General features: G+C 45.3%; 1 protein-coding gene across 6 annotated transcripts in view; it reads left to right on the forward strand.

Annotated features, from left to right (window-relative positions):
- LOC146181856 (uncharacterized) overlaps positions 1–13,743 on the forward strand; it is a 38,052-nt gene extending 24,309 nt beyond the window's left edge. For 2 of the 6 annotated variants that reach the window (XR_014700297.1, XR_014700293.1), the window contains exons 6-7: positions 11,286–11,710; positions 13,587–13,743. Coding sequence is in view for 1 of the 6 variants with exons in the window: in XM_084576868.1 (XP_084432994.1) it covers positions 11,286–11,446 (161 nt within the window). In the remaining 5 variants the exon portion in view is untranslated. Of the gene's footprint in view, positions 1–6,571; positions 7,443–10,147; positions 10,334–11,285; positions 11,711–13,547 lie in introns of those variants that run through there. The other 4 variants (XR_014700296.1, XR_014700295.1, XR_014700294.1 and 1 more) reach the window with 4 other exon arrangements.
- The last annotated feature ends 3,669 nt before the right edge of the window (positions 13,744–17,412 follow it).

Below are 17,412 nucleotides of genomic sequence, written 5' to 3' on the forward strand. Positions count from 1 at the left end.
GTAATCAGGAAAGAGTGTGCATTGGGTATTTCGCAAAAGATTAGCTATGTTGCCTCAAAATCCTTGGAGCTATTGTGCAGGATTGCGTTTGTACGAGTGGCGATGTCATTTCGTGGGAAGTCATCGTCATAGCCAGACAGACTTCACTATAGCTGATTTTTACCCAAAATGTCCTTATTATAAAGGGGGTAAAATGTATGGTCGTCTATGGAAAATGAACTGGTACTTCACTTTCACTGTACTACATCTGAATTTACTGTAGCGGGGATTTGCTGTACTAACTCCAAGGTATACACATTTGAATCCTAACTGTGGTGGCCACATTTCAGTCAAGTTGAATTGCATAAAATTGTAGCATGGTGTGTGCTGAATTAAGCTACCTACAATTACAAGAATCAATTTCTCAAATGTTTTAATTTAAATTGTCACAAATTTAATTATTTTGCACAACAGGATTGGTCCAGGCGTGCAAATCACAGAACTAAATACTATTCATTCCCATGGACCTCCATAATGCCATTAACTCAAGTATGGGTCGACAATTTCTATTTGTTTTCCTTTTATGTGAGCTTGGTTACAAAAACTTCTCTTTATGTATACTAACCATCATTGTGGCATGAATGATAATTGAAAGAATGACACTTTTTTTCATCCAAGAAATAATCTGGAGAAGGTGAATTAAAAGGAGGAAACATGCATTGAAAATGGGCTTGGTGGAGAAGTGTACAGTTTTCAACTGGGAAGTTCTTCCTTACACCAGTTAGGTTCTGCACCTTAAGTAGCAGGTCAGCGAAAGTTAACCTTTGGGCTATCTGCAAGAGCAGGAACTTCTCAAATGGGTATATAATTTCTTGGTAAAGCTGTTTCACACATCTGCATTGGTATGGACACACATTTGGTCATGCATCTGCATGCAGAAAATCTGTGGGGTAGCCGATTCCCAAAAGTTATATATAGTATATTGGTTTGGTTTGTGGGATTTAGCGTCCCGAGGCGGCTCAGGCTATGCGAGACGCCGTAGTGGAAGACTCCGGAAATTTTCACCACCTGGGGTTCTTTAACGTGCACCGACATCGCACAGCACACGGGCGTCTTGCTTTCCACCTCCATCGAAAAGCAGCCAGCCGAGGCCGAGATTCAACCCCGCACCCTTGGGAACAGTAGTCGAGTGCCGTAACCACTGCGCCACCCCAGCGGGGCATATATATATTTATAATGCGTATGTGTGATGTGCATACAACATATGTAGACAACATTAAATACTTGTTTTGCCTTTGTTAGCCAACTGAAATAAAAGCAGGAGGACTGCAATCTTCCAAAAGGTACGGTGGCCATCCGCTTTTTTCTAAAACAGGCATCAACCCAGAATGGCCAAGAATTTGTGTGTAGGTCGATTTTGGTCCAATGGATGGAGGTTAAAAAGAAAGGAAAGGTGCAATAGGTTTCACTGTTCTCAGTGGACACCCGACCCTTGGGCCTCAAACCGAGGCTCGAGCAGTGCCACCAGCTATACTCACTTCCTTCTGTACTCCAAGTATTGCTTTTCAAAGAGCCGGAATGGTTCATTTGGTTAAAATTACAGCATGAAGCACATGCTATCAGACAGTGTCTGCCGTATATGCTGCAGTCTTTCAGAAATGATCAGTTGAAATTAGCGTTGTAATGTCATGCCTTTTCTCTCATCCTCTTCTGAAAGTTGCTCTGTGCTGCCTCTCGAGAACTGCTAAGCTACCAACCTGAACAGAAATCTGCACATCTGCAGATTTGAGGCAATGGACTGAGCTTGTTTTAGACTGCCAGTTGTAGCCATGGCTTTTCGGGAGGGGCAAACCCACCCACCCTCCATGGCTTTTTGCTTGTTAAGGTCGAAATCAACATTCTAGAAAGTTTTTGTCACTGATGTCAGCAAGAAAATAAGGAAGCATGAGTGGAGAGGAAGCCCTTTTGCATTCACTTGCCGATGCCCATTGTTGTGGTATGTTTGCATGCATCCTGGCATTTTTGAGTTCTTGGTGGTGCACAGCTTTTGCAGCCAGTGACATCTACAACGCCATACAAGGCAGTTGCAAAGTAAGCTTTGGCTGCCAGCTCACCACTCTTCAGATGTTGGCTGGCCATGGAGTGGTCATAATCAGTGTGCACCCTTCCTTATTTGCACCAAAGGCTCATTGCTTTTCTAACAAAGAGTTCCTGCACCTGTCCTCCTATTGCAGATAAAGGTTTGAGATGTTGCAAGAGCTTGGCCGCTCTTGTAGTGGATGCTCTAGTCTCTCTGCCAGTGGCTAACCTTTCCTTGAAAGACAGACTTCCACTTCTTGGAGGTGACAGCCACACATTCACTGTTGCAGAAGTTGCAGGCAGTCTCTGACACAGTCCCTTGACAAGCACTAACCATACCTTTACTAGCCAGAGAGCATGCGACAGGCAGCTCATGCATGGTACTTGTGATGTTTCACACACTCATCACAGGTAGTGCTTGCATACCATTCCTTGTCCTGTTATTGGCCACTGTTATGACTGGCACGCATGACAGTTGGGCTTTAGTGATGCGCATGTTTTTGAGTGGTTTCGTTTAATGAAACCTCAATACCTTTGTTCAGGTCCAAAAGTTAACATGCATTGTGATGGCTGTATAGTTTGGTTTGTGGGTTTTAACATCCCAAAACGATTAAGTCTATGAGAGGCACTGTAGTGGAGGGCTCCGGAAATTTTGACCACCAGGGGTTTTTTAACGTGCACTGACATCGCACAGTGCACTGGCGCCTATCTTTTTGCCTCCATCGAAAAGCGGCCGCTGAAGCTGGGACTCGTAAAACATTCAGCCAGTATTTTTCGTCATGTCACAGTATGAATTTTGTTGCTCATGCACAGAGATGGTTAAAGATTGAACATTTGTTCCCGGCGAAAGCTAAGTGGCATAGACATTCTCATTGTGCACTGGTAGTAATTCACTTGACCAGTTAGCTTACGGCATTGTCGAGAACAAGCCGCCAGAATAAACAACTTTTTGCGCCGTTCTCTCACAATGAAGCAAGAGCCACAGTTGATGCCATAGCCTTCCACTTCTAGAAGGTGACAGCCACCCACTCACTGTTGCAGGCAGCCTCCAACACAGTTGCTCGATAGACAATTGCACTAACCATACGTTTATCCTGCAGGTGAGCATGCAACAGGACTGCTCATGCGTGGCACGAGGCTGCTTCCAACACCTCAGCACAAATGGTGCTTGCTGACCCAAAGATGCGTGGAGAATTGTATGCTTAGTACAAAGTACCCAGCCTTGAAGCTTCCTCTCAACCTTTCCTCACATGGGTATGTCTTGTGGGTCATGGGGGAAGACAAGATATTCCAAGTGCTTGAAACCTTTATGCCAAGCACGGAGGAAATCAGTTTACGCGCATTACTGATTACCCAAAGGGTAGCAAGGAGCTGGTCAGCGCCGCAACTTGAAAGAAGAGCACTGTTTGTTCCTCAAGGCGACTTATGCTGACTGCACCTGAAGTAAAAGTAGATAACCCCGTAGGTAGAAATTCGTCCTAATAAATGATGGTGTCACTGGCTATAGCTGCAGCGCAGGTTGGAGACTCTGCTATTCCCTCCCACCTCCACTGAACGGAGTTATGTGGGGATAGTCACCATGCAGCCTCTGCAACAATAGCCAAGAAGCAGGCCTCCTGGTAGAGCCTACCATACATGGTTTCACCAACTTTCATACACAGTGCAGTTAGGGCCTGGTGCGCTGCAGCTTTGGCCGAACATGTGGCGCCGTCTGGGAGGCGCCGCTGTAAAACGCGGCTGTCTGGATCCGCAACCGTGGGTAGCACCGACGCTGTGTTCCGATTTCTTTTTGGGTCCCCGTAAGAATAAAAAATAAACACCGACTGAAACAATGGCCTGTACTTACTTAGTCATTTCGAATCTCATATCGCACCCATTGCTTTTCGTTAAGGCTGCGCATTTCCCACGTTTGTTTTTTTGTACAGTACTTCACGCTAGGTTTTTCAAGCATGCACGAGCGATCGCTAGCACGCGAAAATCACAAAATAAACGGGTCTTTTTTTTTTTTTTTTTACTTCTGGACCCAACTTGAGCTTTAAAAGTTGTGACAACTACTAAAAGTTGTTGTAACCAGAGCTGGCAGGCCTTCGGACACGGCCTTTGTTGTAGAGAGCGCGGAGCCTTCCTGCCCAACGGGAACTTTTTTTTTTTTTCTAACGACTTCCTAATGATAGTTTCCAGCTGTTCTCGGCGCTCGCTTTTGGGAAGCCTAGCCTGTCGTAGAAGACGTAGAAGCACGACATGGAGAGCGAAGCACATTGCAGGAGTGCGCGCTTTCTGACTTGCTACACGTTCATGGTTCCCCGCAAAGAGAAAACGTCCTTTTAAACTAACAGCTCGATCTGCTCTTGTGTTTATGGGTGTCATAATAGTTTTATAAAAAAAAAAAAAAAACCATCGGGAAGCAATCGAAAATCAAGTTCTTTTTGCGATTTCCTTGGAAATCATACGAGATCGCATCGTTAACAGTGACACCCGGCCTTGCAGACGCAACTGGCATCCGTGATATTGCGTGGGTTCGCCAACAACTACATACAAAAAAAAAATGAATTACATATGTGGTGAAGAGATGCCGAAAGGGCCGAATAAAACTTACCTCCAAGCTGACGTCGTAGAAGGTGGTTTTCATTTCGGCAGTGCATTTTCTGAAGATATCCGAGGGCCCTGCACTGTGAAGTTCCCCGCGCACTCCATGCACGTGCTGGCTTCGTACAGTTTCTTACCGCGCACCAAGCAGTTATTCTTAAATTAAGTCTCAACATTCCCGATCGCCCGAAATCCCCCGAACAGCACGCGCTGTAGAGCTTGCTCAGCCATGGCTGTTTTTCCGCGCACTGAACCGTCACCACTCGTTTCGACGCATCGAGTAGAAAATAAAAAATACGGTAGAAATGCCGAGCGCCGAAAAAGCACGTGCACTCAAGGCCCCACGCCTTAGGCTACATCTCCATATACAGCCTGCTCGTCCCGTCTTGGGGAAGACGGGACGAATTCCGAATTCCTACTTTAAAGAAGAAAAAAACCCGTAGAGCCGCCAGCAGAAGCGCTCGCGCGCCGACGATGCACTGCGCCCCAAGCGCCGGCGGCCTTCTACCAGACGGCATGAATGGGTAGCGGCTTTCTTCGCTTTGTTTTTGGTTTATTTTTCAACACGCACACATGGTACATGTGTCTGTTATGTACGCGTGTGACACGAGGCAGGAAATGACCGACAAAAGTTTTCTTTTCACAAGGTTTCTGCCGAGAAGAGTAGACTTCGCGTTCACTCCGCCGCCTCTCTCCGACGAGCAGACATACCACATATGGGTGCGCCGGCGGGAGGTGGCGCTACTTGTTCCGGAGCAGTGGCGCCTCCATACCAGCGCACTAGGCCCTTTGCGTGTAGCAGCTGAGCGGTCTGGATGCACTAGCACCTGTGTACTCGTCCTGGTCTCGCGGAAGAATGATGGAGAAAGCTATGTACGCCAGGTATTTACTCCGAAGGCGCGTGCTCTCGACAATGCCGTAAGCTAACCGGCCGAGTGAGTTGGTAAACGAGAACGTCGATGTAATTTATCTATCGCCCTGCGCAAACATTTTTATCTATTTCTGTTCACTCGCACAAAATCGTGACAGCGACATAACGAAAAATACTGGTCAAAGTGTTTCACTATCCCACTCACCATGCACCCACCGCACGACGCACTACTGAAGGCGAACGAAAGCGGGGGACATCCATTTAAACTGAACCGCTTAGAAACGTTCACATCGCTAAAGCCCATGCAAAAAACAAAAAGGCCAAAAGAGCTATACATAATGTACGTACCTGAGATACTGGCTCATTCCTAGCGATGTTCCTACCAAACATATCTACACCTAAATGTGAGCAATGCTTTACATACCCAACCGACAACTATTCCGGAGTACCCGCGTGTTGTTGTTGCGGCATGTAGGAAGAAGGAAAAGAAAATGCATGGGCCTGCTACTGGCTCTGTAGCCTCGTGCAGGCAGAAGAGAAAATAGAGAAGAAAAGGAAGAGGGAGAGAAAGACGCGCGCCGCAACAACGGCCGTCGTCCACCACCGAAACGGTGGCGGGTGCACTGACGGCCTACAACAGATAAAAATTCGATGGCAGGCTAGCCCCCGCACCCCCGCCGCAAGCGGCGGTGACCTACCTGTCCCAGTCCCATCGTACCCGTGTTCGAACCAAGAAACGGAAAGCAACTCGCAACACAAAACTCATGCGCGCGTACCGATAGCAGCAATTAACACCACGCAACAAGCGCCTTTTAAGCTGCGGCAACAAGAAAATTTAGCGCAGATGAAACGCCACCTGGCATGCTACCGGGAATGCCATGGCATGCCAACCGACAACAAAACAAAACGTCCGTCTTGAAGCGCGCCATTTTAAATTTAAATAGAAGCGCGCTATCACTACCACCGACGTCAGCATGCGTCAGCCATGCGTCAGCATGCACAGGTCACGTGAGTGTGACGTGTTTCGACCGATGTGAACGCTACGATGAGGCTACGACGCTACTTGCGCTACTCGCGATCACCGTGCTCGCGATCCTCGCGACCACGCTCGCGACTGTAAACATATGGGGTCTCCTTCATGACTGTAAACAATCGCGAACTCGGTTTGAATGGCGATGTTTCGGAGGTGGCAGGCAGATGCACGGTTTGCATCTTCAAGTACATACGTGGTAGTTCTTTGTTGCGAAAGCAACATTACGCCAGGTTTCAACTCGTCGCGTATGTCGTGGCCGCGGCCACGAATGACCTTGAACCTTGAACAGCCACACCTAGCAACCGCTTAGCCGAGCTCGCTCCCGCCAGTGTGCTCCGTGGACAGAGGAAAGGTGCCTCGATGTCTTTTCGGAAGCGAAAGGCATCGAGGCACCCTAGAGAAAAGGAGGTGACGCTTCGCCTCGGTGGAATCTAGTCGTTATGGGGAGCGCTAAAGAGAGGCAACGACGACAGAACGAAGCTAGAAAGAGACGACGCGCTCAAGAGACAGCAGAAGAACACGCTGCACGACTCGAGAAGCGTCGCAACGAAGATGCAGCTAGAAGAAGTCGTTCTACTTCCCGTAGTGACTTTACGGCGACTACGGAAAATTCCGGGTTAAGTTCCCAAGAGCGTCGGAATGAGACGAAGCGCAAACGACGTGCCCAGGAGACGGAGGAAGAATGCACAAGAAGGCTAGAGAAACGGCGGGCAGACGCTGCTGCTAAACGAGCCAATGGTGCGACAGAAGAAGCCAGACGTAGACGCAACGAAAACCTCAGGAGACAGCGTGCCGAAGAAACGGCTGAAGAGCGGGCTGCTCGTCTGGAAAAAAGAAGGAAGCGGTCTTTGGCCGCTGCCGGTTTAATCGTCGAGTCTGGGGACGTCGAAAATCGTAACTATGCATTTCCTTCTTGATATAGCCATAGCTGCCACTATGAAACACCAATAACCACAAGCGTAGCCATGCGTCTGTTGCTTTTGCTACTTAGCCAGAGCTAAACCGAGCCTAATTTTTTAATACACAGGTAGGTTGCCCTGTGTTCAGTTGACATTGTTTGTGGTAATTTGTATGTGTCAAATAGTAAGAGTGAAGCGCTAATGAAGGATTAGCACGCCGGCTAACTGTTTTTTGGAGTTGCCCAATATTATCCTATATATATGCATGCAGGCACGCCATATGCAACGAGCAAATTTAGCACAAATAGTGTCAGGTGGGATGGCTCTTGCTGTGGCTGCGCTACAGTGTACTAGAAAATAATCTGCACTGTAGCTGCGCTCCTTACTGCTGCTCTGTGCCCACCAGTCTGAGGATACTGAAGGGGGAGGTGGGGTTGCCTGCTGCATGCCCAGGCAGTCACGAGCGCCTCTTCTCTCTGTTCTCTGCCACTACACAAGGGGGCTAGAGGGGAAGCATAGTAGCAAAACGCATGCGACAAAAAGGAGTTCTGCTGCTTGTGGCGGTTGCGAGGAAAGGTAGATCCTCACTTTCATCACATGTCAACTTATCTATATAGCTATTCTTCGGTCATTCATTTGTTGCTGCATCAGACTGTTTCACAATCTATTTGTAGCCCTGTATATCCAGGTTTGAGAGTATTCACTGTTAGACATACCTGCGATGTATCACGTCATCTTCGGTCCATGAGGCAGCGATGAGATGGTACAGACGTGTTACAAGCAGAATGGTGAAACAACGTAGAACAAATTTATCTTGTGTGCTGATGATTATGATAGTGTGTGACCTGTAACACCATTTAATAATCATTATGAAATTCATGCACTAGGTGCAATAATTCGTAGCAATGCGGAGGCAAATTCAGGCACTGCAGAAAGGAAAATGCTTTTAAATTTAACCGTCTTTCCCTAGCAGATAATTTATTTACTGGGCACAGCAAAAGATGATGCAAAGTTCTCTTTCACAAGCCTGCACAGGTTATATCCTGTAACAGGTTATATCCTGTAACTTAAGTTACAGGATATAACCTGTGCAGGCTTGTGAAAGAGAACTTTGCATCATCTTTTGCTGTGCCCAGTAAATAAATTAGAAAAGAAATTTAGTGTGCAAAAGTGGCAAGAATAAGTCTTTTTTTGAAAAATAGGTTAAAGGTGAAATCAATTTTGGCCACACCCAATCTATCCACATTTTTGCAAGTTTTGATTTCAACATCAGTTCGTTTGGCATTACTTTGGTTTGGCTTATTCTGTATGCGTTGTGTATTCTTCCCATTCAACATGACACCACTTGCAAAGCGAAGGACAGTGCAAAATTTAGGTTGCATGTGGTTGAGTACGTGCAAGAGAATGGGAACCAGGAAGTAGGGAGGCTGTTTGCCGAGAACAAGAAAAATTGGTCTGGGTTTAGTGTGAATCCCTAAGAGATGGATAAGGCCAGGAAAAAAAAGGAGGCTGTTAATACTTTCTGCGAATTATTTTATATGTTGGGCATTTAAAACACAAGCTTCTGTTACTCGGAAAATCCGCCATCATTGTTGGTTTTGACGTCGTGAGCAAAAAGTTATGGCCGTGGCTCTGGCAGGTAGTAGGCAGCAGCTGGAATTACTGAACAGCGATTCTTTGATGGTTTGTGCAACTTAATGAGACCACGATAGAAATTTGGGAGAAGCTGCCAACTCTGGTCGCTCATTTCAGGTTGGAAGGTGGAATAAGAATCAACCATTGAGTGCTTTTGAATGCACGCTACACTTAAGTCACGCAGGCACAATCATACGGCTATGTCGGGTGCTCACCTATGCTGTTCTGTCATACCCTTAAAGGCCCCTATCATTCTTTTTCTCTAGCCCTTTTGATTATCAAACATGCATTTGGTGTGATTCTTGTCTGTTTCCTAACATTGTATTTTGACTCATCCCAGGCATTCAATGATTATGTTGTTCTCCATTCTTTTTCTTTAGTTGTCTATATATCATCCAACTTTGGCTTACAAATTTGACTACTTGTTCTTCATAGCTCTGGACCAACTTAGCTTGCCACATTTTATTTTTTTTTTTTTGTACATATTATCTGTCTGGGATTTCTTAAAGGCAGTTTTGTTGGGTGATGTTTGTCTCAGCTGGTTTTCTCAATGTTTCACAGATTTTGCAGGCCTGGTCAGATGAGCCATTCATTATTGACAGTGACAGGCCTGAAACTGAAAATTTAATTGAAAGCTGGCAGCAAAGATTATCAATAATATAATAGAAGGCTCGTTGGCCAGCTCATGAGTGTTTAGAATATACATGACAGCAACTGTTGGCAGTTATTCTTGTTGCAGTCTTCAACAAATGGACACTGAGTGCATTTTTGATAACTTACTGAATAAACAGGTGTGTTTTATAAGCCAGTGCAACTCATATGCACCAGTTATTTTTTTAAAGCCACCATTGCAAGATATGTTTGTTACCCCTGCGACTTGTGACCAGAATGTTGAGTGTGTAAACAAATGGTCTCCGGCTCGTGCAGGCCATATTTCGCTCATGATGTTGACTCCCATTAGTGCTGGTTATCATCTAGTGTACTAAAATTCCTTTCTGTTCTGAGCTCCCATTTCGTGTTCTCCTTAATGTCATCCTTGTAAATGTGTGAAATTTTTTTCTCCAGGAGGAAAGAATGCAGCCACACAGTGCAACATGTTTGTGGCCACCAAGCCTACCATGTGTTCTCTCAAGGTGGTGTCAAAGTCTTCACAGCGCACCATGGAGATGGTGTCCCAAAGCACACAGACGGGAAGGTTCAAGAGCACAGAGACTGCAGTCCAGCAAATGCAATGTCTGACAGAAGGAAGAGGTACACACACTTTTATGCTTGTTCTTTTGTCTCTATTTGTCTGTATTTAATCAAATTTCGGCCTACAAATTTGAATACTTGTTCTTAATTCATAAAGTGTGACCAACCTAACTTTCAACATTTTTTTGTTTCTGTAATTGTTATCTGTGTCTGATTTGTTAAAGGCAGTTTTGTTGGATGATGTTTGTCTCCGCTGGTTTTCATAAATGCTGTAGGCCTGGTCAGATGAGCCATTCATTCTTGGCAGTGACAGAACTGGAACTGAAAATTTAATTGAAAGCTGGCAGCAAAGGCTATCAATAATATAATGGAAGGCTCGTTGGCCAGCTTACGAGGGTTAGGAGTATACATGGCAGCCACTCTGGACATTTATTTTTGTTGCAGTCTTTAGCAAATGAACACTGAGTCATTTTGGATGAAAAAAAACAGTGCAAAGGGGTAAAGGAACAGGAAGCACACAGAAGAGTGCTGATTCACAACTACATTTCTATTCAGAAAATAAAACATATATATATATATATATATTATATCACATTACCTTTCTTTCCCAATGCACATGCCCAGTATATACTGCAGAACGCCACATCCTAGATCAAAGGCTAAAACAACGAAAAAGCGATATTAGGACAATCGCAACAAAAAGCACACGCATTCAGTGCATTTTTTTCTTTCACTTGCTGAATAAACATGTGTGTCTTACACACTAGTGGAACTCATGCACCATTTATTTTCTTAAAGCTGCCATTGTAGATGTTTCTCGTGTGACTTATGGCCAGAATGCTTAATGCCTAAACTCAAGGTGTTGCTCGGGCAGGTCATATTTCGCTCATGATGTTGGCACCCATCATTGTTGGTTATAACGTAATATATGCAAAGTTCTTTCTGTTCTTAGCTCTCATTCCTCGTTCCCCTTAATGTCATCCTCTTAATAGTGTGAAACTATCTTCTGCAGGAGAAAACAATGCAGCTACACAGTGCATCATGCTTAAGGCCACCAAGCCCATCCAGTGTGCCTTCAAGGTGGTGTCGAAGCCATCACAATGCACCTTGGAGATGATGTCCCAAAGCACACAGACTGCAGAGTTCAAGGGCTCACAGACTGCAGTCCAGTGAACGCATTGTCTGACAGAAGGAAGAAGTACATACACTTTCAAGCCTGTCCTTTCATTGAAAAAATGAGGTGGTAAAATGACGTACAGAGAGCGGCCCACTTTTGCAGACAGCGGCACAGACGACGTGCAATTTGAGCGGACAGAATGCACAGACGGCGCCGGAGTCCGCGGATGCGACTTGTGCTAGCAGACGCTAGATTCTGGTCATCTTCTGCTGCGCACAATTTGTTTATCATGCTGAGTGAGGACTACCTTCAGCTTAAAGGTTTGTATCATTTGAGGCAGTATTTAAGATGAAATGTAGCCTGTGCAGCAGCATGTTGGACAGCACAAGCACCCAGCGGATAATGAAGTTTTGGTATGTCGCTCACATTTATTGGGGCATTTTAAAAACATATAATAACTTCAAAATGACGTAGGATATTCCTTAACACTTTTTCTTCAAACAACTAGCTAATCTTTAACCATCGGCCATATTTATTGGGGCTCTCCAAAACCTAAAAAGTTTTTTTGATTAGTTTTTATTACATGTGCTATCATGGGTAGCACTTCTGACTTAGTACCTCTGTATTTTCCCCGTCATTTTAGAAACATTCACATTTTTACAGCCTTTTCTACGATGTTCACGGTTACTCTGCACATCACAGGCGCACTCTGAAATCAGAAATCCGCGTTGAAATCTTTTTTTCATGTATTCCTGTTAGCGCTAAGCCTTCTTTGCACCCCCAATCGGCCCCACCGAGTGACAGCTGCTCCACCGCATCTTATGTCACAGATCGTTATTGGTCTATATGCAGGCTCCTTAATTGAATGACTGTACATTCACAAGAAGAGTGGCGTGTGCTGCATCAGCATAGCATAGCTAAGGGTTTTACACAGTGAGCTGTCATTACATAAGTGACTAGCAATGTATGAGGCTTTCACTTGGTTAACATTGTCTCTTGAAGGGGCACTAAAGACAATTACTCTAAGTTTTGTTCTCTATAACCATAGAGTTTCTTACTCTTATCTGGAGGGAAAGCTGTGCTGCCATCTATGGGAGTTTACGTGGAGTTTCCTGACAACCGGTTCAGCCACCATGGGCTCTCAAAGCATCATGGGCCGGAGAGCTACCGAGTGCGGAACTACAACTTTTAGCCAGAACTAATGCAAAGATAAACGTTGCTCTACCGTAAACAATGTTCTAACATTCAATTTTGTGGCTATAAATTGCAAAAAGAGAGGGAAACAACCCAGTCAGTGTGAAATTTATCCAATATAAGCGATGGCTCTTTCTCCTATTGGCGTAGTTTTGAGCAGCACAAATACAAATATTTTGCACTTAATAGGCACACTTTGAAAGGAAAAAAACGCTTTGGAAATATTTATGGTTGCGCAATTACTTAAGGAAGTTTTTAGTGGCATTTCGGGAAACAGAAACCTTTTATTGGCGACGTCTGCTTTTGTGCCTTCGCTACTATGGCTTTTGCGGTCTATGTACGCACCTCAAGATGATGATGATGATGATGAAAAAGAAACATCATTAGTAACGCCACTTCGCGCACCTGAGAAAAACCGACTGTCCCGCACCAAGTAGCACACCGGCCCATGATCCTTAGCGCACCCATGGTGGCTGAAGTGCAGCGCCCTCAGCTTTCCCTCTAGTTAAGAGTGTAAGAAACTCTATATCTATAACAATCTATTCTGTGCCTCTTATTGTCTGTAAATATATTTTTTCTGGAAACGAAAGCTCCATTTATTTCTATAAAAAAAAACAAAAAAACTAGTAATTCTTCTGCCAAACGATTGAAACTTGTGATGTCTGCACTGAAAACTAGTTAGTGATCACCAATTTGTAGGGCATGGCATTACAGCCTGTCCTTTCGGAACCGCACTAAAAAAAATCAATTAATGCACCCAAAAATAAGCCAGTTACACTGCCACCTAGTAAATAATGCGGGGATGCTGGTGTTACAGCAAACTAAGTATGATGTAATCGTGAACCCAGGCCCCTTCAGGAGCCACGGGCAGAAAACAGGCTGTACTCACGCACACTAAGAGTCTATAATTACAGCCTAAGGTGAACAAAGGTAGGTTAACAAAACTGTCCTCTGTGGGTCCAGGTGAGCGTGGCTCTGACGTCCGGTTGCCCTGCGCCGCAGGTGGACGACTGTTGGCCGGTTGGCGACCGTTATTCGCACGCCCCACAGCAGCTATGGCCTGGTCACCAGGACAGTTATCTGCAAGGCTCCAAACTGCAGGCAGGAATGTCGGCTCCTGGGACGCTGGCATTAGCAGGCAGGTGCTTTGGAGGGCAAGGTAGGGAGATGTTGAGCTACAGCAGGGTGGCACGATGCTATGCTGCAGCCAGACCTCAGACCTTGGTGCCCAACAGGCACTGACTAGCTGGCTTTTAAGGAAACGCTTAGCTCCAAATGGACATGTTGCCATCCAGGAACCCACTGCCACAACTTGCTCCTGGGCTTTCGCATTCGATTGCCCTCATGTACTGGCTCGCCCCGCACGTGGTCACACCTCTTTGTTAGTGCCCAAAACCACGCGGGGACAGTCCACATCATCACACTATGATATGCACTGCTTTTATATGCTTGCTTCTTATTTGAAGCGTTTTACATTCACAAGAGGGACATAGCGATGTCAGTGCATGTTACAGAACCCCAGATAGTCGAAATTTCCGGAGCCCTCCACTACGGCATCTCTCATATCCTGGGTCGTTTTGGGACTTTAAACTCCATAAACCAACCAAACCAACGAATAAAAGGTACATTGCTGCATCAGCATGCCATCAATAATTTATTTTATCATATTGGTTAGCAGCGTGCGAACTTGTCACAAAGGTCACCTTATGTCTTTTAAAATCACCTCCCTTGTTCTCTGCATGCTGATGGTATATGGACATGCTGGTTGTGGAACAAGAAGTGATGGAACCATTCCGACCATTGTGCTTCTGCAGATGTTGAGGACTCTCCAGTCGGGCAACAGGAAGAGATGGTACGGGTGCCGAACCTACCTGGTTCTACGGACATTGCATGTATGTTTGCAAAAACAGCCTCTTTATTTTTGAAGTGGTTTTTCATCTCTGTAGATATAAAATGTGCATCTTATGAAGGCGGTAGTGGTGCATGTTCAAGAGTTGAACCGTGTGTAGCTTTTAGTTTGATTTCAATATCTGGTCTGATTTGGAAGTTGAGCCCCAGTTATTTTAACTCATTTTATTGAAAGTTTTATATAGGAATCAAATTCTTTTTTGGGACGGAGCTATGAAGTTATAATGTACATTGGGCTGTGGTTCGAGTGTATGGAAAACGGCACAATTCCATGTGGCTCTTTTAGGTAATTTTTTAAAACGTAGTGCAAGTTGCTTTTTGCTTTTAGTTCAATATTTTCCAAATTTTCTAAATGAAGGAGAATATTAGGGTGAAAAGAACACTGTGGAGCAGGTAACCGTCGTTTGTCTTGGTTTTCGTGCATCACCTCTCTCTTGAGTATGAGATGAACAGAGACAACAGAGATGAAGAGCTCTCTTTACTTGGTGCTGTACTCAGCTATCTTCGTAACTGCCATTTTCGTATATGTAAATATGTTTGTCCTAGAACACAATTGGTGGAGTTTCGTGTTTGACCTACTTCTATAAAAAACGAGAGTAGGAGCTCTGTAGTGGACGCAAGCTTGGTTTCTCATTCGTACTCCATGAAGCCCTGTGCTGAACAGTTATGGCTACCATGCCTTCTGTTGTTCTCCCCCACTCTCGTTAATGTAGGACGTTACCTTGACAGAGACACTATGGACATGGAAAATTAGCTCAACGTGTACTAGCATATGTACTAGCTCCCTTCGGTCGCTGGTGGCGTAGGTCACCAACAGCTGGCGACAAAAGAGGTCCTATGAAGGTAGCGTCGTTTCACTTCCGCGCCGAATCTTTGAGGGCGAAGTAGACGAAGGAAGAAGCAGCTTCCTTTGCTCATTCCAGGCGTTGTAGTTGGTGACACGTTCAAATTGATCTAGCCGGTCTTCAGCGTCCTGAAGAAGCTCGCCATGGAAGGGCGGTGGCGTTCGAGATTAGAGAACAATGAACTGATGGGGCAAGCTTCCTCCATTAGCCACAGTGGTCGTGTTCGGTCTGTGCGTGGTGGCCACAGGCATCCAGGACAAAGGCCCGGACTCGGTCGACTGACCATGGAAGTGGCGACTTGCACTGCTGTGCACCGGGGGTCAGATCTGTTTTGGCTGGCGGCTGCCCTTGAGGGATGGAGCTCAGCAAAAGAGGAATCACACCTGGCGGCTCCACCAGAAAATGTAACCAGTACAAGGCAGAAGACATTGGTGGGATCCGTATGGTGCCACGATACATCAAACTTTGTCCTAGTCTCCCTCGGTTGCAGAGAGGCATGCAGCAGTATATTACTGCGAACCATTTGAATCTTTATTTGTTCTTTTTTGACAGCCGCTGGCATGTGGTCTTACCACTGTGGTTGTAGTGCACAAATCGATCCTGTGCTCTTTGTTTGTTCATGCTCGTTGCCTCCAGACGCAGCTTAATAATTTTCTTTGTTGCGCAGGATGCGCCGAGATGTATCTCGGAGGATTCCAGCCACGCGTTTGTGTTTCTACAATGTTCCAGATTACGCTAGTCACTGTTTGTGGCTTTATCTAGATGCTTCTTCGTCGCCTTTAAATTGAGCATTTACACTGCGACGGGAATTAGTAATTTGACGGCCAGTGAGTTTGCTAGTATATAGTATATATAATATATATATATATTATATATATACATAGTATATATAATATACTATGAGTAATTCAGCTATTTTGAGGGCGCAAATCAGCCAAATAAATGTTTTAAGTGCGGTTACACCTGTGTGCACTTTTGTGCTCACAGCATTGTCACCGCTGCCTGACAGTATATTGCAGGCATTGCTCCATTAATCGTCAGTTGAAAGACAATGCCTTTGTGTGCTTTATTTCTTTATTTTAGCTTTATTTCTTTTGAGATTGATCAAGTGACCTGGGTAGTAATATGCTGTTATAGCTGTTGTATAGAATTGCTTTGTTCATTACTAATTGCCATAGTATATAATGACCTGTGACACGTGAACTACATTTTATTGACAATATTGTTACGTGAAGACTCAATCTTTTACAGTATATTTAAAAGACGAAGTTAACCCTCTTTCTCCTCCTTATTCTCTCTCAATCTAATCACAGTAAATTTACAGGACACACTTAACCCTCTTCCTCCTCCTCTCGCCCCGCTACTGACATTGTACATGTTTCCCAGCAGAAGCCATACCAACTCATGCCGGAATGGCGATTACACCGCCTGGGGTCATGTTACGATAAGACGAGGACGAAGTGTTTCCCTCCCTTGCCTCGCTGAAGGGAAAGGCAGATAGATGAAGACGAAGTGGGACTGTTTCCATGGTGCTGCTCACTGCTATGAGAGTTGCAGCCGTCTTGTAAATATACTGTAAATAGATTGAGTCTTCACGTAACAATATTCTCGGGTTTATGATGCAGGCGCAGCCACTGCACATCACAAGTATGGCTGAACCTCCACGGGTTGGGACAGGCAGTTGCGCTACAACTGCCGATTCTGGTTCATCCCAGAAGCAGCATCAGTGCCGCCTTTGCAGCAAAGCCTTCAAAAAAGAGTACCAACTGGTGGTTCATGTGTGCTCCCATTATGGTGAACGTTCGCACCAGTGCCACCTTTGCTCTAAGAGGTTCAAACGAAGCGACTACTTAGCATCACATCTCAATTCTCACACCGGAGACCGTCCATACAAGTGCCACTTTTGCGGGAAGAGCTTTGCAATTCAGGACAGCCTGGATAAGCATAACCGCATCCACACGGGCAATTGACCTTACCAGTGTGAAATTTGCAACGAAGATCTCATATTCAGAGACAGTGGTTGTGCACCATCGCATCCAACGAGCGAGAAGCCACACTGTTGCCAGCTGTGCCCC

The sequence above is a fragment of the Amblyomma maculatum genome, chromosome 8 (assembly GCF_055883805.1).
Source record: "Amblyomma maculatum isolate TAMU_Amacu chromosome 8, ASM5588380v1, whole genome shotgun sequence".
NCBI classification, from domain to species: Eukaryota; Metazoa; Arthropoda; class Arachnida; order Ixodida; family Ixodidae; genus Amblyomma; species Amblyomma maculatum.